This window comes from Spermophilus citellus (assembly GCF_964194105.1).
Source record: "Spermophilus citellus genome assembly, chromosome: 10".
Lineage (NCBI taxonomy): Eukaryota > Metazoa > Chordata > Mammalia > Rodentia > Sciuridae > Spermophilus > Spermophilus citellus.
Genome location: NC_138197.1, coordinates 77,405,954 through 77,430,889, shown reverse-complemented (window position 1 = coordinate 77,430,889; position 24,936 = coordinate 77,405,954). Strand labels below are relative to the sequence as shown.

The 24,936-nt window shown below is 40.1% G+C and overlaps 1 protein-coding gene across 5 annotated transcripts in view; it reads right to left on the bottom strand.

Annotated features, from left to right (window-relative positions):
• The window catches only part of RBMS2 (RNA binding motif single stranded interacting protein 2), a 56,223-nt gene that overhangs the window by 9,548 nt on the left and 21,739 nt on the right, over positions 1-24,936 (bottom strand). For all 5 annotated transcript variants that reach the window (XM_081309464.1, XM_081309463.1, XM_081309465.1 and 2 more), the window contains 8 exons: positions 18,123-18,289; positions 11,177-11,235; positions 10,204-10,295; positions 8,702-8,859; positions 3,088-3,167; positions 2,847-2,956; positions 2,471-2,517; positions 2,217-2,310 (listed from right to left, as the gene is read on the bottom strand). In XM_081309464.1, coding sequence (XP_081165590.1) covers positions 2,217-2,310; positions 2,471-2,517; positions 2,847-2,956; positions 3,088-3,167; positions 8,702-8,859; positions 10,204-10,295; positions 11,177-11,235; positions 18,123-18,265 — 783 coding nt within the window. In that variant the 5' untranslated portion in view covers positions 18,266-18,289. The remainder of the gene's footprint in view (positions 1-2,216; positions 2,311-2,470; positions 2,518-2,846; positions 2,957-3,087; positions 3,168-8,701; positions 8,860-10,203; positions 10,296-11,176; positions 11,236-18,122; positions 18,290-24,936) is intronic.

Here is a 24,936-nt window from a genome sequence, read left to right as displayed (position 1 = left end):
GGACTCATATCTTGTACCATACACAAAAATAAGTTCCTGATTATTAAACTTTTTTAAAAAACTATTTCTTTTTTTTTTTTTTTTAGATTAGATGGACATATAATACCTTTATTTTATTTGTTTTTATTTTTATGTGGTGCCAGGAATCGAACCCAGTGCCTAACTCCTGCCGGGTAAGCGCTCTACCACTGAGCCACAACCCCAGCCCCATGATTACACATTAAGTGTAAAAACAATAAAATAAAATCCTGGAGATCACACATACAATATAGTGTACTATAAAAGCATGCCACCGCACCCAGCTAATACTTTTTAAATTAAGACACGAAATTTAAAAGCTATAAAAGAGAGAGAGCAGGCATAATGGCACATGCCTGTAATCCCAGCAATTTAGAAGGCTGAGGCAAGCTTAAGTCCAGCCTCAGCAATTTAGTGAGGCCCTAAGCATCTTAGGAAGACTCTGCCTCAAAATAAAAAAGGCTGGGGATGTAGCTCAGTGGTAAAGTGTCCTGGGTTCAATCTACAGTGCTAAAATAATGATAATAATAATAACACAGAGGGTTTTTTGTTTGTTTGGTTGGTTGGTTTTTGGTTCAGGGAATTGAACCCAGGGGTGCTTAATCACTGAGCCCAATCCCTAACCTTTTTTTATTTTGAGATAGGGTCTTGCTAAGTTTGTTAGGGCCTACGTTGCTGAGGTGGTCTTGAATTTGTGCTCCTCCTGTCTCAGCCTTCTGAGTCGCTGGGATTACCATGTGTGTACCACCATGCCCGGCCAGAGATGTTTAATAATAGGCAAACTTAAAAACTTTCATATGGCAAAAACTAATGATTCCCACAGTATGGTCCATGAACCATCCAACAGTAGGAGCAGCAGGAGAATCACTTGGGGACTTGTTAGAAATGCATGTTCTTTCCTTCCCTGCTAGATTGACAGAACAGAAAACTGAGTATGGTGCCTAGGTTTTAGAGAGTTCTCTAAATGACCCAGAGAACACAGTTAAAGTCCCAGGGCCACAAAATCAACAGAGAAAGAATAAGCTCGGAAAAAAATATTTTTAACTAAGGTAACATTCTGAGAATATTTAAATCAAGAGTTTGTATAAATTGATGGGGAAAAGACAAATAACCAAATAGAAAAATGGGCAAATCAGAAGAACAGCAATCAGGGAAAGGCAAATCAAAATATGACAAGCAAAAAATTCACTTGCAGTCAAAGAAATGAAAATTAAAGTAACAATGTATTCTGCACTCATCAAGACAAGAAACACTTTTCCAAAGCAGACAGCTATGGTTAGAGAAAAATGGTGATGGAAACATTGCTGATGGAAACCTGAATTGACACAGCTTTTGTAGAAAGCAATCTGGCAACCTGGATAAATCTGAAAATCCATACACTGTTCAACCTAGCAAGTGCATTCCTGGGACTCTAGCTCCCAGAAATGAATGCACCCAGAAGAATACAGGTACAAGACTGCTTCCAAAGCATTATTTGTAGCAGCAAAACTGAATGTAAATTAATATCCTTCACTGGGATAGAGTGGAAGAATTCTGGGATGAAATATAAGGCAATCATTTAAAAAGAAATAATTAGAGCAAAGGATCTCAACGTCAACTACAGTAGAATCATCTGGAAGGCTTGTTAAAATCCAGATTTTTGTTGGGCCTTATTCTCAGAGTTTCTAATTCTGTAGATCTGGAGTAGAGTTCAAAAATTCATATTTCTATAAGTTCCCAGGTAATGCCAAAAGTGCAGGGACAGGGATCACACTTTGAGAATCATTTGTCTAACATATTAGGTGAGAAAAAAATATAATAAAAATATATTTAATTTGGTCTGATTTTTAATAAAATACACAACTCCCCAAACCCTACACATATGTGTATGTTCGCATGAAGAAAAATATGGGAAATGCTATACAAAAGGAAATCAATAAGGGTTTACTTGTGGCGGTGGTGAAAAGAGTAAGAGGATGCCTCTAAACGGTGTGTTCACACAGACAGACATAAATGCTGTTTACACACACACACACACACACACACACACACACACACATACACAGGTCAGTTTATATTTTTATGTAACATTATTTTTATGTAGTTTATAGAAAGAAAAAACAAAAACCAAGTTATTTCTCATTTCTCACCTTACATTCCTTCACCTAAAACACATGGTAGGGAAAATCACCACTCCCTTTTTTTGGGAGTGAACGTACCTGATAAGACGACACAGGAGATGAAAGATATGGGGAGAGTGCAGACTGAGCCAGCATCCTGTTGGGGGTGATGTTATAAGGGGCTGGGTAAAACCTGTAGGAAGGAACCTTACTCAGTAAAAAGTCACAGGAAACCCCAAGGTCCACTGATGAAAGCACAGCCACTTTCCACTAATTGCTATTTGAAAATCAAGATGAAATATCCACAGGCCAGGGTCATTTTCAGGTGGCTCCATTATGTAAAAGACACTTACCCATTCTGAAGAGCTGTGGTGGGGTCATAAGTCAAGGCCATACCACCCTATAAGGAAAGAACACAGAATTCATACTGTGAACCTTTGGGTAAGAACAGGAACAAAACCAGAATGCCAAGGCTGCGGATGTTTTTAAAAAGTTCAACTAATTAAATTCTGGACAAGTCCCACTACAACTGCTGAGTTGTTCCAACTATAAAGGCTGCAGAACCCCACTCACTCAAGACCCACACTTGAGATTTTGTTAAGCCATCAGCATTTCTCATTTACACCCTAGAGCTCTCAAGCTGGCCACCTAAGCTCACAGAAATTAAACTATAGTAATTTCCATTCCACTTTAATGTCCTTAGTAAACCTGTTTTCAGGGACCTCTTACCATGTCTCCACTCCTTGGCCAGGCCCGTCCATTTTGCACAAATTTTCCTTGGTTCTGTCGTTTCTTTGGCCCACCGTCAGCAAATTTACAAAGCAAGGGATCAGACGGGGCTGGCAAAACAGAAAGCAGACAGGCAGCTGAGTCTCACCTCAATGAGCAGACATACTCATGCAAAACTCCTCCAGAATCTTAACTGGAAGGAACAACATGTGGCTCTCAGCCTGATTCCCAGATGCCTCACCTGGTACTCCAGGGGGAGTCTTAATATATTTTCCATTAAAGTGGGTGATGATAGCTTCACACTTCTCTGTGGACTCCATCCTAAGAAGCACAAGAGGGGTTAGGCTCTAGCTTCTCCAAGATCTGTGCTCTCTATACATTCAAAGAGAATGCCCTAAGTTTCCCAAAAGTTCAAAAGTTATGACTATAAAAACATAAGAGTTTCTGCAGCTTATGCAACATCTAAGGAAGATCCCCTCAACCATCTCCTGCAAGGAATCCTAAAATAGTGGAGGTCTTCAAGCTATTAATATTCCAAAAAAGACTCTGATTGGGATTGGAATGGGGCTCAGTCAGTGATAGAGTGCTTGCCTAGCACGAACAAGGCCCTGGATTTGATCCCAAGCACTGCTAATAAAAAAAAAAAAAAAAAAAAAAGGATACTGACAAATGAGCCTATTATTGTGTCTGGCACCAAAATAAGAATATAAGAAATAGTAGCTGTTAAATTACTATTTTTAATTTTTAGCAGTACTGGGGATTGAACTCAGGGCTCTACCATCACTAAGTTATATCTCCAACCCCCCCCCTTTTTTGGTATTGGAGATTAAAACAGGGGTGCTTTACCACTGAGCTACAGCCCGAGTCCTTTTTGAGACAGGGTCTTGCTAAATTGCCCAGGCTGGTCGCAAACTTGTGATCCTCCTACCTGAGGCATGCACCACTGTTCATAACTTTTTTTTTTTTTCTTGAGATTCAGGAGCACTCTACTTCTGAGACATATCCACAGTGCTTTTTTATTTTGTCACAGGGTTTGGGATTACCACCAAGGCAGGTGCCACCACATCTGGCTAGACTTTATTATTTTTTATCATAAAATCCTAATGGAAGCTGGGCACAATGGCATGTGCCTGTAATCCCTGTGGCTCAGGAGGTCGGGGCAGGAGGATTGCAAGTTCAAAGCCAGCCTTAGCAAAGGCAAGGCGCTAAGCAATTCAGGGAGACCCTGTCTCTAATAAAACACAAAATTGGGCTGGGGATGTGGCTCAGTGGTTGAGTGCCCCTGAGTTCAATCCCTGGTACCCCCCCCCCAATAAAAAATCCTAATGAACATTGTTCTTTATACTAAGGAAACTGTACAAGCTAAGATTTTGCAATACTTATTTTTTGCTTCTGGTTATAACTATTGAGGCCCACTTAGCTACTGTTGACATTATTAAGATTTTAGGAATCTGTTAATAAAGGGCTCATGGTCCATAGTAGTAGGAAAAGGAATACTGGGAACTACTAGGCTGAAGTTTCTTTCTGGGCAACGAGGACTGAGTAAGGGATCAGAACATCTAGATATTAGCACCAGTTTACCACCCTGATCTCTGTCAGAACATTCCAAAAAACCCTCTGGACCCATTCCTTATTGTGCTTTAGAGACAATCAAAGTCAATTAGTGCTGTATAGATTGATTGAGATAATATATTGCATATAGATGTGTTCTAAAAATTATAAGGGCCTATATATTGTTTCTTCACCTACTACCACATTTAAATTAAGTCAGTACTTTCTATGACAATAACCACTAAAAACATTAATCATTAATTTAAAAAGGGCTGGGGATATAGTTCAGTGGTAAAATACCCCTGGATTAAATCTTCAGCACCAAAAATATAAATAAAAGGCCTCAGATGGAACCTTTCAGGGAAAACCATTTTTAGAGAAAACCAGTTAGATATTCTAGAGCAGTGATCTTCAGTTCAGTAACTTCTACTTATAGTCCTTCCAAAGCGTGAGTAGGCAGAGGGTTTAGAACCTCAACTTCCTCAAAACTCTTTCCTCCAGGGATCTGCCTGAAGGAGGACTCATGACTGCTAATAGTCAAGGCTAAAGTCCCTTCTCATAACCACTGTCTTAATTTACTTCTTATCCAGCCTAAAACTCAACAGCAGATATTAATGACTAAATTTCAAATCCTTTTTATAAGTCAGATGGTTTCCAATTATTTGCTTCCAAAAAGTTAGAAGACTTTAGAAACTTGTCAATGCACAAGAAAATCAATTTTGATGACAGATCACTTTGGTTCTTGGCATATAATTCAGAAGTAATCCAAAGAATTCTCACTGTAACAAAGCCCCTTCCATTCTCATCTACTCATTTATATGAACAAGGTTTCTCAGCATAAAAACAAAAAAGAGGAACAAAACTGGTGTTAAGCCCTCACTTGTTATAGCAACAAACAATATTCATTGCTGGCTACATGACCTAATAAGAAAAAAATCTAAAGAAAATAAAACTTGGGCTAGGGATGTGGCTCAAGCGGTAGCGCGCTCGCCTGGCATGCGTGCGGCCCAGGTTCGATCCTCAGCACCACATACCAACAAAGATGTTGTGTCCGCCGAGAACTAAAAAATAAATATTAAAAAAAAATTCTCTCTTTCTCTCTCTCTCTCTCTCTCTCTCTCTCTCTCTCTCTCTCTCTCCTCTCTCACTCTCTCTAAAAAAAAGAAAAGAAAACTTATCCATGTCATAGGAGATTAATTTTCAACAAAGTTTACTTTATATAAAATAATTTTGTATGAACATTTTAATATATTTATGTTGTATGGTGTGCCTGTTGACTAATAATTATAAAGATAATTCTCTCATGGGTTAATACACACAGCCTAATGGCCACAAGGAAAAAAAGTTTTCATTTATACACACACACACACACACACACACACACACACACACAAACACACACATTTTGTTGAAAGGAAACAAGGATGATCCACAGAAAGACTCAAATATAAGTCTCTAGGAAAATGACATGCAAACACAAGATCAAGAAGATAAAAGGAATGTTATAAGAACAATATGAGGTGTATGACTATTAAGAAAGAAAAGGCCCATATATTTTTTGTTGCTATTTGCAGTGCTGGGGATCAAAACCAGGGCCTCATGCATGCTAGGCAAGCACTCTACCACTGAGCCACATCCTTAGCCCTGGTCCACACAGTATTGTTTGTTTGTTTGTTTGATTTTTGATACTGGGGATTGAACCCAGGACACTTTACTATGGAGACATATCTCCAGCCCTTTTATTTATTTTTATTTTGAGACAGAGTCTCACTAAGTTGCTTAAGGTCTTGCTAAATTTCTGAAGCTGGCTTTGAATTTGAAACCCTCCTGCCTCAGCCTCCAGAGCCACTGGGATTATATGTGTGCCCCACTGTATACAGCTGGCACATACATTTTTCTTTTTTAATATTTTTTAGTTGGCAATAGATGTTTATTTTATTTATTTATATGTAGTGCTGAGAATTGAACCCAGTGCTTCACACATCTAACCTTAGGCAAGTGCTCTACCACTGAGCCACCACCCCAACCCCTGGCACATACATTTTTAAAGGGACAATTTTATGTAACAAATTATTATATTTAGATCTCATTTGGATACATTTAAAAATCGTCTAAGAGTTTTACTTAAAATGTCGATATACAGAAATTACACTTAGCAAGAATCTAAATGTATGAAGAAAAATTGTAGATGTTAACATAAAAACATAGAAGAAAATCAATAATTGTTTCTTTTTTTTTCATTGTTTTGTTTTGTTTTTGTGATACCAGGGATTGAACCCAGGGGAACTTAACCATTGAGCCATATCCTCAGTCCTTTTTTATATTTCATTTAGAGACAGGGTCTCACTAAGTTGCTTAGGGCCTCTCTAAGTTACTAAGGCTGGCTTTGAACTTGTAATCCTCTTGCCTCAGCCTCATTAGCCACTGGGATTATAGGCATGAGCCACTGAACCCAGCTTCATAGTTTTTTTAGTCTTCAAAGCCACAATTCCCAGATTGTGCTTTCATGCATCCTGGGCCACTGTGAGAAACTAAAAAAGGCACACTTGAAGAAAAATAGAGCAACATCTGTTGGATGTTGTGTAAAATACTAACTTAAAGTAGGCCATTGTTTTGACATTACTTTCCCCTACAATCATATTTTGCAAAACTGTTTTCAATAGTCCCTATGACAAAAGCAAGTACCATAAGAAAGCCAGTGTGCGACAGGAAATGAGGGTGAGGTTATCCATTCTGGTTCCACGGTTTGAGAATTTGTACAGTGTCTAACAGGCACATATCACTAGAGTAAGTAGAGTAAATATGAGTGAAATAAAAGTATTTTCCTGTCTGGTGCAGTGGCTCATGCCTATAACACCAAGCAACTCAACAGCAAGTTCAAAGCCAGCCTGGGAAATTTAGCATTACCCTGTCTTCAAAATTTTTAAAAATGTTTAAAAGGCTGGGTATGTAGCTTTGTGGTAGAGTGCCCCTGAACTCAATCCGCCCTCCCACCCCACAAAGAAGAAAATATGGGAGCTGGAAAAAAAAAAAAAAGTGATGACAAGCCTAGAAACCACTGTGGTTTTACCTGGGATTGCCAGCAGGTGGAGCTGCCCAGATTGAGCCTGGTAGGGAAGAGGACCTATTAGTCCCCAGATCTGCAATAATCCGGGAGTGTTCAACCAAGACGGAGGAGTGTTCATAGGTCAGGCAAGACATTGTTATATAAAAAAGTGTGTTCGGATTACTTAGTCTAGTAACTTTCAAATAAAAAAGGCAAGAGAATCTCTAATCAAACACAATCTTAGAATAAATAAAAGCAGAACAGTTTCTTAAGTAGGCTGGGAGAGACTGAAATCTCACAATAATGACACCTGAGTCCAGAAGTGGGCCCCTGGAGAGTTCTGCAGCTCTAAGGAACAATTTAAGAAAATCACTAATGTAAATCAATCTCCAGTGCTGGGTGGGGTGGTACATGCCCATAATCCGAACAACTCAGGAGCCTGAGACAGAAGGATCACAGGTTCAAGACCAGTCTCAGCAATTAGTTAGGTCATGAGCAACTTAGTAAGACCCTGCCTTGAATTAAAAAAAAAAGAGAGAGAGAGCTAGGAATGTAGCTCAGTGGTAAAGCACTTCTGGGTTCAATCCCCTGAACCAAATAAATAAATAAACTTCTGATTTACAGTCAAGTATTTTTTTTAAGAGAGAGAGAGAGAATTTTAATATTTATTGTTTAGTTTTCGGCGGACACAACATCTTTGTTTGTATGTGGTGCTGAGGATCGAACCCGGGCCGCATGCATGCCAGGCGAGCACGCTACCACTTGAGCCACATCCCCAGCCCAGTCAAGTATTTTTTTTTTTAAAGAGAGAGGAGAGAGAGAGAGAGAGAGAGAGAGAGAGAGAGAGAGAGAGAATTTTTTAAAATATTTCTTTCTTTTAGTTATTGGCGGACACAACATCTTTGTTGGTATGTGGTGCTGAGGATCGAACCCGGGCCACACGCATGCCAGGCGAGCGCGCTACTGCTTGAGCCACATCCCCAGCCCTCAAGTATTTTTTAATACTTATTTTTTAGTTGTAGTTGGACACAATACCTTTATTTTATTTATTTATTTTTATGTGGTGCTGAGCATTGAACCCAGGGCCTCGCACGTGCTAGGGGATAGCTCTGCCATTGGGCCACAACCTCAGCTCCTATAGTCAAGTATTTTTGACCAATAGTTTGGTCCCTTGGCGTGTGTGTGTGTGGGGGGATGTTGGTGCCTTCCCAAATGACACTTTATTAACCTCACCATTTTCCACTTTCGCATCTCTCACCTTGCAAAGCCAACCCCTCTGCTGATTCCACTGGTGTCTCGAAGAATTCGGGTGGAGATAACCTGTCCAAAGGGCTTCAGCATCCCCTCCAGTTCTTGCTCATCCATTGACAGTGGGAGGTTTGAGATATATAAGTTTGTGGGGTCTTGCTCCTGTTGCTATGGAAACAAAAAAGAGAGAAAATGAAGCTCACATCCTTTATTCCCCTCCTACTTTCAGCTATCATCTATAAAATGACATTTAAGAAAAGAGATAGTAGAAAGGGTTCCATATAAACAAAGAGAATCTTAACTATCTGTGACACCCAGTCCCACTGTCACAGGTTTTACACAGTCCCATAAGAAAAAAAAAAAAAAAAAACATAAAAACAGATTTACCATCTCTAGTACTCTACAAGTCATGGATAGTACCTGGCTGTCTCTTTAAGAAGTAGGCAGAGCAGCACCCCCTCTCCCCAGCAGCCTGCCCCTGAGGCTGGATTTTCCTGGACTGCTCTCACCAAGGATGGATTGTTTTGAGTAGCCCCCCTCCCCCTCTTCCGGTCACAGCACAATCTTGGAGTAGGAATGCTTGTTCACCCCCTGACCGAAAGAAAAGCAGGAAGAGGGGAGAAGGGGACAGAGAAAGGACCAGATGTGTAGCTCAGTGGTCACCACAAGTCCTGAAAACTTCTGAAGGCTCCTACAGGCTGGAGCTGCAGTCAGAGCACTTTATATCAGAAGGAAGACCCAGAGGGTACCCCAGAAGGCAAGCAATGGCAGTATCTTCTGATGGCTGTATTTTTAAGAATTTAAGCAGTCACTCTGCCCTGGGCAGTGATCACCAGCAACCTTAACCCCTCTTTGGCCTTTGCCTTCAGGGTTTCCTTTTTCTTTATTACAGAGAGAAGCATCTGGCAGTCCTGCCTCATTAATTCTAGACATAGTGTTCATGATGGCTTCAGAAAGGCAACCCCACCAAAGAGAAGATACAAGACAAGCTTCTAGTTTTCTAGTAATCTAGACCAAAAACAGTTCCAGACAGATCTGAGCAGAAGAAACAGTTTCCTTCCTTGCTGTGGCTTCCCTCTGGCTCTCCACTCCACTCTCTGCCCCTACTAGGAATAGTGTTGGGAGGGGGAGAGGATTGTTCAGAACCTCCGAATTGCACAACAGGCTTCTTCAGAGAATGTTGCAAAATGCCACAATCTCTCTGGTAGGGAAGTGGGGCCAGGGTGGAGATAGGCAGCAGGATTGCAAGAGGCCTCCTGACCCTCCTGCAGGCTTATAATGACGAGAGGAACAGAGTGGACAGAGCTATCTGCCACAGACTGAATGCAATCTTGCTCCAATACCCAGGAATGCTCAATGGACCCATATCCAGACTGACTAGACCCAGGGACAGACAGTGCTTGCCTATCAATTTCATGGGGCATTTCAAGGCTTTAACTCTGGAAGCCTTAGAACTGGAACTTTAGTGGTAACTACACCCCTTGGAGGAATAGCCTGGAGTGGCAGCCTTACCTTTGCCATTTGTGCCTGTATACCACTGGCTTTCAGAGCTGTTACAGCCTTCTGTGCTGCTGAAGGACTGTCAAAATCCACAAAGCCATAGCCTGGAACAGGGAAACAGCATCACGGGGAGGTGGGAGGTGTAAGGGAGGTAGGATGCCCAGGCTTTTCAGGAGACAGAGAAGAGTTATGATCCATGTAAGGGAAGTGGCAGGGAGAAAGACAAATTAACAGGTTTCAGGTGGCTATCCATGTGCTTCTCATGCTCTGAGGTTGGGTCTACTTTGTGGTTAAGGATGCCAAAGGAAATGAGGTCTTTGTGGTACCCTTGCCCTCCCCTTTAAAAAAATCTGAGATTTTAGGATCTAGGCCTTCTAATAACCCACAGCCCCCCTCCACACTTTTAAAAGAAAACCCTGCCCTCTTTCCTAGATATACCCCGGAAATGCTAGGCATGTGGGGAATATAGCCTCTCCTGGACAAATGGCCACCCAGCCACCTGCTGGAAGAAGCCCCCCCCCCCCCCCACAGCCCTTTTTCCTCCTTCCATTCTTTAGCTCCACTCAGAACTTCTAAAAACCCTAAATAAAACTACTCATTCTTGGAAAATAACATCTACTGAGTCATCCTTCCACCACAATCAAAAGGCATATACATTGCTTTACAAAGTAAAAAAAAAAAATCTTTCCTGCCAACCTTCAGCACCTCATCCAGGGAAACATGAGATCAAAGTGGACCCAAGGGACTCAAGGAACTCTGTGCAGCATTCTGACCTTGGCTTCTCAAACAGCTCTAGTCATCTGGTACCAATTAATCTAAATATCTACTTGTCTTTTGAGCCTGAAAACCTCAGAGACTTTTCCTGGGCACTGGGTACTCAGGCTCTCTCAGCAACAAAGACCATCCCTTGCCTCTCTCTCTCTCAAAGGCAAAGATGGCCTCACTCACTGCTACTCTCCATCCCCAAGGACAAGTATTCTCTTACCTTTGCATTTGTTTGTGGTCTTGTCCAGTATGGCCTTCGTGGAGACAATCTTGCCGTATCTAAGGGAAAGAAAAATGCAAAGTGACAGCTGGGCACAGTGGCATATCCAGTAATCCTAACAACTAGAGAGGCAGGAGGATAACAAGTTCAAAGCCTCAGAAATTTAGTGAGGCCCTGAGCAACTTACTGAGACCCTGTCTCAAAATAAAAAATAAAAAGGGCTGGGGATGTGGCCCAATGGCTAAGCACCTCTGGGTTCAATTCCTAGTCCCCCCTAAAAAAAATAAAAAGAAAAGTGATAATCTGGGGACAGGGACTAACAATAGGACAGAGATTAAGACAACTGGATTAATCCATGCCCTTCCTGTGCTCCCAGTAGGACTACTTTTCCTATTTATCTTAATAAAAATGATAAAGAGCCAGCCCTGTGGTGGTGCACACCTGTAATCCCAGCAACTCAGGGAGGCTGAGGCAGGAGGATTGCAAGTTCACAGCCAACCTCAGCAAAAAGCGAGGCAATTAGCAACTCAGTGAGACCCTGTCTCTAAATAAAATACAAAATAGGGCTGGGGATGTGGCTCAGTGGTCAAAAGCCCCTGACCAATCCCCGGTACCAAAAAAAAAAAAAAAATAGAAATGTCACCATTAATAGAAACCTATCACTTCAAAGAAGCCTACAAAGAAATGAACTGACTATAGTCCTTATAATACCAATACATTTCTCTCTTTTTCTTCAACGAAAACTCAAACACTAGTTGAATAGAGATGACTGTCTTTTGGGAAAGATGCTTGGCAATACCCACAAGGCAGAGTAAGTGCAGAGTTCTGGCTGTTATTCCTTGAGTACTAAAAATAATCCTTCACATTATTTGTCTCCTTTTGGACAAACTATAGACATTTCTTTTCTCTGACATCCATTCCCATCCCTTTACTGACCCCTAATGAAGGACAATCTGAGTCAAACTGCTTTGGTTCAAATCCTGGTTCTGCCACTTTCTAGCTAGGTTTGGTCTTGGACAAGTCATTAAACTTTTCTGAAATGGCTCGGCTTCATCATCTATAAAGGGAAATAGGATTGTTGGGAATATAAAATGAACTAATGAATATAAAGTACTAATGTTTACCACATGGAAAGCACTTGAAAAATCTTAAGTGCTATTATTATTGTTGTAATATTCAAGAGACATCAAGTTTAACCTATAACAAATGGCTCTCTCTCTCCCCTGCTTTACCACATTCTAAGACTTTCTCTTTTCACTGTCAAGATTTGAGTGTACCCATCAATATGTACAATTATGATGCACCAATAAAAAAACAGGGAAAGAGAAAAAAATTATGCATACTAGTGAAGGCAATAGGAATAAGACCAGTGTAACAGCAGTATTAAGAAAGTCGTGTGGGGGATGGGGATGTGGCTCAAGCAGTAGCACGCTCGCCTGCCTGGCATGCGTGCGGCCCAGGTTCGATCCTTAACACCACATACAAAAACAAAAGACATTGTGTCTGCTGAAAACTAAAATAAATAAATAAATATTAAAATTCTCTCTCTCTCTCTCTCTCTCTTTAAAAAAAAAAAGAGTCGTGTGGACTGGTGATGTGGTTGAAATGGTAGTGCACTCGCCTACATGCGTGAGGCTCTGGGTTCGATTCTCAGCACCTCATAAGTGTAAAATAAAGATACTGTGTCCACCTAAAACTAAAAAAATAAATATTAAAGAAAGTCGTGTGAAGATGGCCATAATGGGAAACGGCTGTAATCTCAGTGACTTGGGAGGCTGAGGCAGGAGGATCACATGTTTGAGGCTAGCCTGGGTACCTTTGCAAGACCTTATTCAAAATTAAAATAAGAAGAGCTGAGAATGTAGTTCATGGTAAAGAGTCCCTAGGTTCAATCCCCAGTATCACAACCACAAACATATACATACAAAAAAAGTCATCTGGGAGTTGGGATTGTGGCTCAGAGATAGAGCACTTGCCTAGCATATGTGAGGCACTGGGTTCATTCCTCAGCACCACATTAAAAAAAAAAATGATAAAGATATTATGTCCACCTATAACTAAAAAATATATATATTTTAAAAAGTTATCTAAAACCTGGAGATAAGGCAAAAGGAGGACTGCAAATCCTTTGGGGGAGGTTACTAGGGATTGAACTCAGGAGCACTCACCCACTGAACCACATCCCCTGCCTTATTTTATATTTTATCGAGAGACAGGGTCTTACTGAGTTGAGTTGCTGAGGGTTGGCTTTGAATTTGTGATCCTCCTGCCTCAGCCTCCGGAGTCACTGAGATTACAGGCATTCGCCACCACTGCATATTCTTTTAATGTCATTTGAGAACATTGTCCAAATGGTCCATTCAAAGAATATTCATTATCTCGGGGAATATTTCTTTGTTTAAATTAATATTTACTCTGATCAGGCCCAGACCTAGTAAAGACACATTCACTCACACATTCACTTGTAGATTTTTGTCTACTACAAATGCAAATTATTTATCTTCAGTAGAAAAGATAATTTGGGCAGGAGGTGTAGCTTAGTAGTAAAGTATTTGTCTAGCATGTGCAAGGCCTCAGATTCAATTCCCCATCATGAAAAGACAGAAAGAGAGAGAGAAAAGATAATTCCAAAGGTTCCTGGATTTACCATCTGGCAAGACAGGAAACATTTTTTTTTAAAACAATATCTTTATTTATTTATTTTTATGTGGTGCTGAGGATCGAACCCAGGGCCTCGCACATGCTAGGTGAGCGCTCTACTGCTGAGCCACAATCCTGGCCCCAACATTTTTTAATCTAACCTACCAATTTTATTCCAACATTCTTTCTTTTTTAAAAATATTTATTTCTTTAAGTTGTACACAATACCTTTATTTTATTTATTTATGTGGTGCTAAGGATGGAACCCAGGGCCTCGCACATGCTAGGCAAGCGCTCTACCGCTGAGCCACAATCCCAGCCCCCATTCTTTCTTTAATAAATAGTTCTTCAAATGCTCTTTTTTTTAATATTTATTTATTTTTTTTTAGTTCTCGGCGGACACAACATCTTTGTTGGTATGTGGTGCTGAGGATCGAACCCGGGCCGCACGCATGCCAGGCGAGCGCGCTACCGCTTGAGCCACATCCCCCAGCCCCGCTCTTTTTCTTTCTTGATTGTATGCTTTGCCATACTGGGGATTGAACCAAGGGGTGCTCTATCAGTGAGCTGTATCCCCAACCTATTTTAATTTTTATTTTGACAAAGGGTCTCACTAAGTTGCCCAAGGCTAGCTTCAAACTTGGGATCCCCCTGTCTTGGCCTCCTGAATAGTTGATATTACAGGCAAGCACCACTGTACCTAGCTCAAATGTTCTTTGAACCCATTTTTCCATCTTGCTGGCTCCCTCACTAATGGGTTAAATAAATCTTTGACATATCTTCATTCTATATGTGTAATAAGAGTCATGTTTTTCAACTTTTTTGAAAATTCTTCCTTTGCAGCAGAGTCACATGAAGTTTTAGAAAAAAAAAAAAGTAGTAAGAGGAACACAGATCAGAAATTGTTCAAGAGGTGTTCCACTAGAAAAAAAGCCTCCACACTGTACTCCAAGAAGGTGAAAATATTAGGGGCTGGGGATGTGCCTCGGTGGTAGAGCGCTTGCCTTGCAGGCGTGAGGCACTGGGTTCAAGCCTCAGCACCACATAAAAAATATAAACAAAGATACTGTGTGTCCATCTACAACTAAAAAAATATTTAAAAAAAAGAAGGTGAAAATATTAAAGATTCAGAATAAAAGCCACTAACAAAGTTAGAAATACAAGAGTTGGCAGGGACTGAATTTGAGACCAATACCCAAACAACCATTATTGTCCATCTCTCCTCTTATCCCTAAAGAACATATCTGATTGATCCATTTGTTTTCACTCCTTGGAGACCTTTCACTGACTTTTTTAGTGGAGTTTCTGTGACCCAAAGTATCAGACAGAATAAGCCAAGCAGGGCCCTGGAGACTGGGAAAAGAGCACATAAAACAAGGGGTGGGGACGGATGTGGCCATCCTAGCCCTTCAGGGCTACATTCTTGGATTCTTTCCCAAATTCAAGCAAGAGGAAAGACCCATGAGAAGTCTGACTGCAGGCCAGAGGACACACACGCTGCTATCCCTATCAAGGCCCCAGGGTGGAGTTTGCTGCGGTCTAACAGCCTGAGACACTGAGCTCAGAATTTCCACTGCAGCTGGCAACAGCTGGGTCACTGCTGCTTCCTCCTCAGAAGGAGCCCCTCCAAGAGAACCAGAAGCTCCAGTCCTAGACCACGCCTCTCCTTCCGGCCCACCAGAGTTTAGGATCCAGCAACATTTACTTCCTCGACAACCCAGGAAGAGACCACTGGGACAAAGGCAGGAAGTCCTTCTGTGCATGAGAAACACCCTTCCTAAAAAGGTTGGACTTTTTAGCTCACCCACCCACCAGAATACCACCACCTGCCCTTCTCAGCCTTCTCCTTCTTCTGGGCTCCTTCCTTCTATCCTACATGCTGACCCTGACTTTTTATCCCTTCAGACTTTGTTCAGATCAAATTCTAAAAGTATAAAGAAATCAAATTGAGTTTCTTCTCTGTCTTGTACTGTGATAGGATTTTTGTTAGCATTATATTTAGTACAAGAAATAAAGAATGGAGAAATCAAGGACCTAGATTGATATAATACTCATAACCAACAGTTCTGCCCATTCCCACCTCCCCACAGAATGTACTAACCCTAGACTATGTTCTCTACATCCCACTTACATACTTTTCTAGCAAGGTAAACTAATATAAGGGAAGGAACACACACACACACACACACACACACACACACATACCTAGCCTTTAGAGATAGAATTTGTGTGGCCTGGTGCTAGTAAAAATCCACATGATCTGCCTGGACTAACTCACAACTTCAGGAGAAAAAGGGATTTATAAAGCATCTCGAATGCCTCAAACTGCTACATCTTGGACAGCAAGATATTCTACCTCTCCTCTCCAGGATTTGGAGCAGATGGAATTTACACACACTGCAAGAATTAGTTAAATTACTTCAGAAAATTATTTAATAGTTATCTATAAAATCTGCATAGATGCATGTCCTGTAACCCAGCAATTTTTTTGGGGGGTGGGTACCAGGGGTTGATTGAACTCAAGGGCACTTAACCACTGAGCCACATCCCCATCCCTATTTTGTATTTTGAGACAGTCTTGCTGCTGGCTTTGTGAACACCGTGATCCTCCTGCCTCAGCCTCCTGAGCCACTGGGATTATAGGTGTGCACCACTGCACCCAGCAACCCAGCAATTTTACTCCTAGTGTATACACCCAGCATGAATGCATTATTCACATGCACCAAAAGATGTGTATAAATTCATAGCATACTATATTGACAATAGTTACAAACTGGAAACAACTCAAATGTCCAGAATAAGTAACTAACTGTTATAGTCCTATGATGGAAATATATAAGCAATAAAAATTAAGTTTTGGCCTTGCATAGTGTTGCATGACTGTAATCCCAGCTACTTGGGAGGCTGAGGCAAGAGGATCACAGGTTTGAGGACTAGCCCAAGCAGTTAAGCAAGGACCTTTTTCAAAATTTAAGGAAAAAAAAATGGCTGGGGGTGTAACTGATGGTAGACAGCTTGCCCAGCATGTGAAAGGTCCTGGGTTTAATTCCCAGCACCAAAACCAAACAAACAACAACAACAAACAAACCAGCAAAGCAGAAGCCAACAGTGACACTTTGCAGGGATATTATGGAAGGTAAAGTTCTGAAGAGTTGGTACGGTTCTGTTTCTTGATCTGTTTCTAGACTGCACCAAGTTTATGTTCCCTTTGCGAAAAGTCACCTCACTACCTATACGTTTGATTTGTTTACTTTTCTTTTCTTTATGCTTATTGTATTGCAATAAGGAGTTATAGAAGATAGTAAATGTACATAGTTCATGTTTCTACCTCTTCCCAACGTTCATTGACCCAAATTCCTTTCTTTTACTCTCCCCATCCCATTCCCAGACTTCTTCCTCTAATCACTCCTTCAGACATAGTATCTGAAATGCATGCTTTCCTGACAAATGAAACTGAGCTGGGTACCTCCGCACTCTTCTGTTTTTTTCAGCATTCCTTATTGGGCAATTCCAAGGTAGTTGACCTATGATTCGAAAGTTCTTTATAGGTTAGATGAGAGTGACAGCCTCTTTCTCCACCTTCTTCTTTATTCATTAATATGAAAGTGGCTCTGATTCAGTAGGAACATCCCAGAAGCTGAAACTCTCCAACGTGTATATGAAATTAGCTAGTCCCACTTTCTTCTATCCTTGCTGCCAGCTCTTGTCACCTGTTAATCAGTATCTATAGAGAGGTTGAGCATTTCTATGGCCAAGGTGTAAGGACAGCAATATTTTCATTAAGCCTATTGGTTCAGAGAAGATACCAGAAACAAAGTTGGCTTCAAAGGCTAGCCCTATCCTGGCTTCCCTTAGAGAAATACATAAATGTTTTATAAACCAGCAACAGGGAGAACTTTTATTAAAATATTTTTTTTAGTTATCAATGTACTTTTATTTTATTTATTTGTGGTGCTGAGAATCGAACCCAGTGCCTCATATGCTAGGCAAGTGCTCTACCACTGAACCACAACCCCAGCCCAACAGAGAGAACTTTTTAAGAGGGGATGCTGAGCCAAGCACTGTGGTGCAGCTTGTACTCCCAGAGACTTCGGAGGCTAAGGTAGAGGTTTGCAATTTTGAGGCCAGCCTCAACAACTTAGTGAGATTCTGTCTCAAAATTAAAAAAATAGGAGATGCTGAGACACCGTGGGACTATTGGGTAGAAACACAATACCGTATTTTAGGATAAGAAAATCTGGCAAAAAGCCAGTATCACCAAATCTGTACTGTCCCTTGGAGCCTACCCACTTATACCACAACTTACGGTTGACACAGCTTGACAAGGTCCTGGTCAGTAGTGCCTGGCTGCAATCCTCGGATGTACAAGTTGGTTTTGCTCAGCTGGTCATTCCCACTGCTCCCATTGCTGCTGTTAGGGGTGCTGTTGCTTGGACTAGGTGGTGCCATCTGATGAGCCAGTGACACATAGGGCTGCAGGGAGGTATGAGGAATAGAAGGTCAGAAAGATAGTAAATTGAGATGTTGGAGATCGAGTAAGACCCTGGCTCCGTGGGGGGAAAAATGATTCTAAACATTAATTGCAATGAACTTAACAGGAGAATTAAAAAATTAAAAACTACCGGATGGGCTGGGATTGTGGCTCAGCAATGGAGTGCTCACCTAGCAGGTGAAAAGCCCTGAGTTCAATCCTCAGCACCATGTGAAAATAAATAAAATAAAGGTATTGTGTCCAACTACAACTAAAAATTAAAAATTAAAAAAAAATTAAAGGAATTCTTTTGCCATAAAATAAGAAACTATATACTTGTTCTACCTATCTTCCAGGAATAACAATGGGCTAAAAGAAACCTGTTAAAGGTTTATGTTATAGTGGAATGTTTTTATTATACAGACGTTGCAGAACATGATTAATGTTGACACCTTAGGTACACTGTGCAATGCGACAAGACTAATAAAGTCTAGGTTTCATTAAAAAAAAAAAAAGATGAAGAAATGAGGTCCTAGGCAACTTAGCAAGAACTTGTCTCAAAAAAAATAAAATAAAAATAAAAAACTGTTTAAGCACCCCTAGATTCAATCCCTGGTACCCGCTCCCAAATAAAGATGAAGAAATACACATCTATTGAATCACAAAGGGTATAAGTAAACATATATTATTCACAGAATAAAAAATGAGAATTGCAAAATACGCTCAGGAGCTTGAAAATTATTTTAAACTTGGACAGTAAGAGGAAATTAATTATCATATAAGGCAGTAAAATAAAATTTGTAACACTAATAGGGATTTAATCAAAAGTTATAATTTTTAAAAAGTTTAGATGAATGACAATTACATTATGTTCAAGGAAATTTGGGATTTGATATGAAACATCTCTAATTTTTCACAAGTGATATCAGGACAGGCAACCAGAACCTGCTCATTCTCTAAGCACTTTTGTTGGAGTCAAAATGCCATACTAGCTGAAACATGGGTCCCTTCTGTCATGGCACATTTTATACCCTTATGCTCTAATAAAACTTTTAGCATTCACATTTTTGGTTGCTAATACTCTGCCTAAATTTGTATAATTATATATAACATAGTGCATTTTACTACATTACATTCATGCTCTACTTCTCCCTTGGTTTAAAGCACTTTATAGCACAAACCTATCTGGTATTACTTCCTTAGAGTAATTAGCATCCTGGAGATGAATAGTAATTTTATCTCCAGATTCCCTCCCTTTTCTGGTGGTAGTGGTAAGAATTGGGGTAGTAAAGGAAAAATAAAGAGAGAAACACAAATATCAAATTTGTGTTTGAGGGGCTGGGGATGTGGCTCAAGCGGTAGCGCGATCGCCTGGCATGCGTGCGGCCCTGGTTCGATCCTCAGCACCACATACAAACAAAGATGTTGTGTCCGCCGAGAACTAAAAAATAAATATTAAAAAATTCTCTCTCACTCTCTCTCCTCTCTCACTCTCTCTTTAAAAAAAAAAAAATTGTGTTTGAGAATCTTCCTGCAATAGAATCTTAATTACTGTGAAGTGTGCCTCTTACATTTCATACCTCTGATCCTTAAAAACCTTCAAAGTAAAAATCTTTGCTCAGGCTAAAATGTATAGAAACAGGTAGTTCCAATCTTTACCACTATGCACAATCACAAATGTGCATCTATTTAAACAGTTTACACTCTATGCCAGGAGTATGTATTATTCTTCTGTAATGATGATGATAGGCACATAATGTCGTCAATAAGGACAGAGCAGTGTGTAAACACATGCATGTTTTTAAGTAACTTTATTTATTTATTGAGATGCTGATGACCAAACCTCAGGTCTCATTCATATTAGGCAAGTGCTCTACCACTGCACTATACCCTCAATCCTAAGTAACTTTAATATAACAGGACAAAACAAAGCAAATAAGTCTTAACATCATACTCCCAGTACTAAAAATAGCAGTACTTTAGGAATCACTTTTACTAGGCTAGTGGCGCATGCCTGTAATCATAGGGACTCTGGAAGCTGAGGCAGGAGGATTGCATTCAAAGCCAATCTCAGCAATTTAGCAAGGCCCTAAGCAACTTAGTAAGACCCTGTCTCAAAATAAAACATAAAAAGGGCTGCGGATGTGGCTCAGTGGTTAAGTGACAGGCAATCCCTGATACCCCCCCCCAAAAAAAAATCAGTTTAAAATGGACCCAGTGGCACACACCTGTAATCCCAGACACTCTGCAGGCTGAGGCAGGAGGATCCCAAGTTCAAGGCCAGCCTCAGCAATTTAGCAAGTCCCAAGCAACTTAGTGAGACCCTGTCTCAAAATAAAAAGGGCTGGGGACGTGGCTCAGTAGTAAAGTACCTCTGGGTTCAACTCCCAATTAAAAAAAATCACTCTGAATTTTCCATTAAATTATTAGATTTGCAATAATAATCAACATCTAGTGGGTCTGTACCCCTTCTACTCACTACTATCTTATGACTGTGTCTCACATTTAAAATACAATCAAAAAGACTGTGACCTAAATTTTTCTTTTAAATATTTATTTTTTAGTTGTAGTAGGACCCAATATCTTTATTTTATTTATTTTTACATGGTGCTGAGGATCGAACCCAGGGCCTCACACATGCTAGGCAAGTGCTCTACTGCTGAGCCACAATCCCAGCCCTGTGACCTAAATTTTAATCATGGTTCCTGAGTTCAGAATAAGGAAATCACAGCTGGAGACCATTCAATCAGATATATTCTTCCTCATCTTTTAGGAGTTGCTGTTATTAATCCTTAACTGAGAAAACCAAGCTATTTCTTCTGAATAAGGACTTAGACCTGAGGGTGATCATGACTACGAAGATGTTAACAGCAATGATAACAAAATCAACACTAGGGCTGGGGTAGTGGCTCAGTGGCAGAGCACTTGCCTAGCATATATGAGGCACTGGGTTCGATTCTCAGCACTGCATATATATAAATTAATAAAATAAAGGTTCATCAACATCTAAAAAATATTTAAAATAACAACTCTAGAAGCATCATACTGTGTACCAAGCATGAGCAGATGTGAAGCCCACCCAATTCGAGGTCTATCTATCCCCTTTCCCACTGTGATAGAATATTCCCACCCCCCTCTCTTTTTTTTTTTTTTTTGTGGTGGTGTTGGTGATCTTACCCAGGGCCTTGCCCATGTTAGCAAACACTCTACTTCTGAGCTATGTCCAGTGACAGAAGTGACAGAATATTTCTAAAAGAAAGTGTCAATGATGTCAGGACTGTTCAAACAAGAATATAAGGGTGATGCCAGGTTATACATGCCTGTAATTCCAGTGATTCAGGAGGCTGAGGCAGGAGGATCATAAACTCAAGGTCAGCCTCAGCAATTTAGTGACACCCTGTTTCATAATATTTTTTTTTTTTTAGAGAGACAGAGAATTTTTTAAATATTTATTTTTTAGTTTTCGGTGGACACAACATCTTTATTTACTTTATTTTTTATGTGGTGCTGAGGATCGAACCAAGCACCCTGTGCATGCCAAGCGAGCGCTCTACTGCTTGAGCCACATCCCTAGCCCCAATAATAAACATTTTTAAAAGGCTGGGAATGTAGCTCAGTGGTAAAGTGTCACTGTATTAAGTCCCCAATACCAAAAGAAAGAAAAAAGAAAAACAAGATTGATTGCTATTGGTTTGCTACCATGGTTACACTCTGTTTTAATATGATGGTATTAACTACAATCTAAAATATGACTTGGTCAATAATAAACTTGTTACAAGGCAATAAAAATTCATAGCAATTAGGATATAGTTCAGAAGGGGAAAAAATTATCTCTTACTATTCCCAAGCACCTTCCAGAATTGCTTGCATAGGTTTGACATCAAAGAAATATGGTAGGAAAAAATTCACTTTGAAGGAATGATTAAGAGAATCTAAATGGGGGTGGGGAAAGGTCAAGAAAGTTCCTAAGTAAAGCTTGTCTGACTTCCCAAAAGAAAATATTTGAAGATAAAGACCATGTAAACTAATCATGTTTACCTACACATGTAAAAGAGAAAGAGGTAGTATGTGTGACCATCCAGGGTTTTGAGGTATTCTTACTGAAGGAGGGGAAAATATGGATCAATTATCATCTCTTAATGACCTATGTTGGATTAACATTCATAAACCCTGTATCCATTTATTTGTCATCAAAATCATCCCCACCCTGGGCCTTTAACTTTACTATTAACCACCAGAGCAGGAGAAAACCCATCCCACATATGGTAGTTAGCTTCTGTAAATGCCTAGCATATAGTAGGCATAGGTGTTTGTTAAAATGAGTGAAATAAACTTAGAGAAAATTTGCTAATTGTGTATTAATAAGTCCCTAAAAATGTCTCACAGATACACAATCCAGTGACTTGACATCAGGATTCCTGCTGCAACCTGGATATGGGTGAGCCACAGATATTTTTCTGAAGCAGTGGCCTCTAGGGCATATAACATGAATCTCTTTGCTTGGGTTCCAGGTTATAATATCTCCTAATATGAGAAGGTCCACTTTCTCAGAAGTTACAGACCCCCCTAATAATTAATTGCTCATGAGACCCTTTGCATTATTTTAGTCATTCCATAAATATTTGAATTGCAATGACATGTAAGGACTGTTGTGAGGACTCACAGATGAATAAGAATATGGGTGAAATATTTCATAATAAATTTAAAGCACTCCAACAAATCATTAAGGAGGGTTTACAATATAGAAAATAAGTAGAATCAGCCAGGTATGGTGGTGCACACCTGTAATCCTAGCAGCTCTGGAAGCTAAGAAATGAGAATTGCAAGTTTGAGACAAGCCTCAGCAATTTAGCAAGGCCCTAAGCAACTTAATGAGATGCTATCTCAAAATTAAAAATAAAAAGGGCCAGGAATGTATCTCAGTGGTAAAGCAACACTGGGTTAAATCCTCAGTACCAAACAAGAGTGCGGGGGAGGCAGCCGGGCAGGCTGGAGGGAGGGAGGGAGGGAAGACGGGGAAGAGAGGAAAGGCAAGGAAGAAAGAAAGAAACTAACAGAATGAAATGTATGTGTTAATGGGACCCAAGCAAAATGGTATAAGAGCATGAAAGAGAGGCCAGGTGTGGGTGGCACACACCTGTAAACCCAGCAACTTGGGAGGCTAAAGCAGGAGGATCTCAAGTTTGAGGCTAGCTTGAGCAATTTAGCAAGATCCTATCTCAAATTAAAAAATTTAAAAAGGGCTGGAGATGTAGCCCAGTGGTAGAGCAGTTCTGGGTTCAAGCCCTAGTACCACATCAATCAATCAATATTTTAAAAAGAGCATGGAAGAAGAAACAACTAATTTCTGACAGAAAAGTTTCTCAAAGACAATGTTTGGGTTGTACCTTGAAAGGAATTATAAGCATTGACCACTGTGCCCAACCCTCTCTGTTTAACTTCTTGAGGAACTCCTAAACTGCTTTCAAAAGTGACTGCATTATTTTACAATCCCACCAGCAGTTTATGAGTACTTCAGTTTCTTCAGATCCTCACCAATACTTGTTATTTTCTGTCTTTTTTTTTTATTATTATTATAGCCATCCTCAGAATCTGAAGTGATAATCTCTTTGGAATTTTGCTTTGCATTTCCCTGATGGCTCTCTATTAAGTTTACTGTGATATTGGAAAGGGTGGCACAGGCCTCTAATCCCTGTGTTTTGGAAGTCTGAGGCAAGAGGATTACAAATTTAATACTATGAATTGAACTCAGGGCTGCTCCACCACTGAGCTACATTCCCAGCCTATTATTATTATTATTTTGAGATGGGCTCTCACTAAATTTTGCTAAATTGCACAGGCTGGTCTTAAATTTGTAATCCTCTTGCTTCAGACTTCCAAGACACAGGAATTACAGGCCCGTGCCACCCTTTCCAATAGCACAATAATTTTTTAAAAATTTTTTAGATGTTGATGGACCTTTATTTTATTCATTTATTTATATGCGGTTCTGAGAATCGAACCCAGTGTTTCACACATGCTAGGCAAGTGCTCTACCACTGAGCCACAACCCCAGTCCACACAGTAAACTTTTAATAAAGAGCCATCAGGGGAATGCAAAGCAAAATTCCAAAGAGATTATCACTTCATATTCCTAGGATGGTTATAATAAAAAAGACAGATAATAACAAGTGTTGGTGAGAATCTGAAGAAATTGAAGTACTCATAAACTGCTGTGGGATTGTAAAATAATGCTGCAGCCACTTTTGAAAGCAGTTTAGGAGTTCCTCAAGAAGTTAAACAGAGAGGGCTGGGCACAGTGGTGCATATCTTCAATCCTAGTGATTCGGGAGGCTAAGGCAAAAGGATCACAAATTCAAGGTCAGCCTTGGCAATTTAGCAAGACCCTGACTCAAAAAATAAAATAAGATAAAATGGGCTGGGGATATAGCTCAATGGTAGAGGGCCCTTGAATTCAATCCTCAGTACCAAAAAAAAGTTAAACACAGAGTTACCATAGAACATAGGAATTCCACTCCTAAGTATATAATCTTGGATAATTGAAAACATATGCCTCTTATTGATCCTGTACATAAATTTCAAAGCAGCATTATTCATGGTAGCTAAAGTGGTACTAGAAATATCCATCAACTGATAAATGGATAAATTA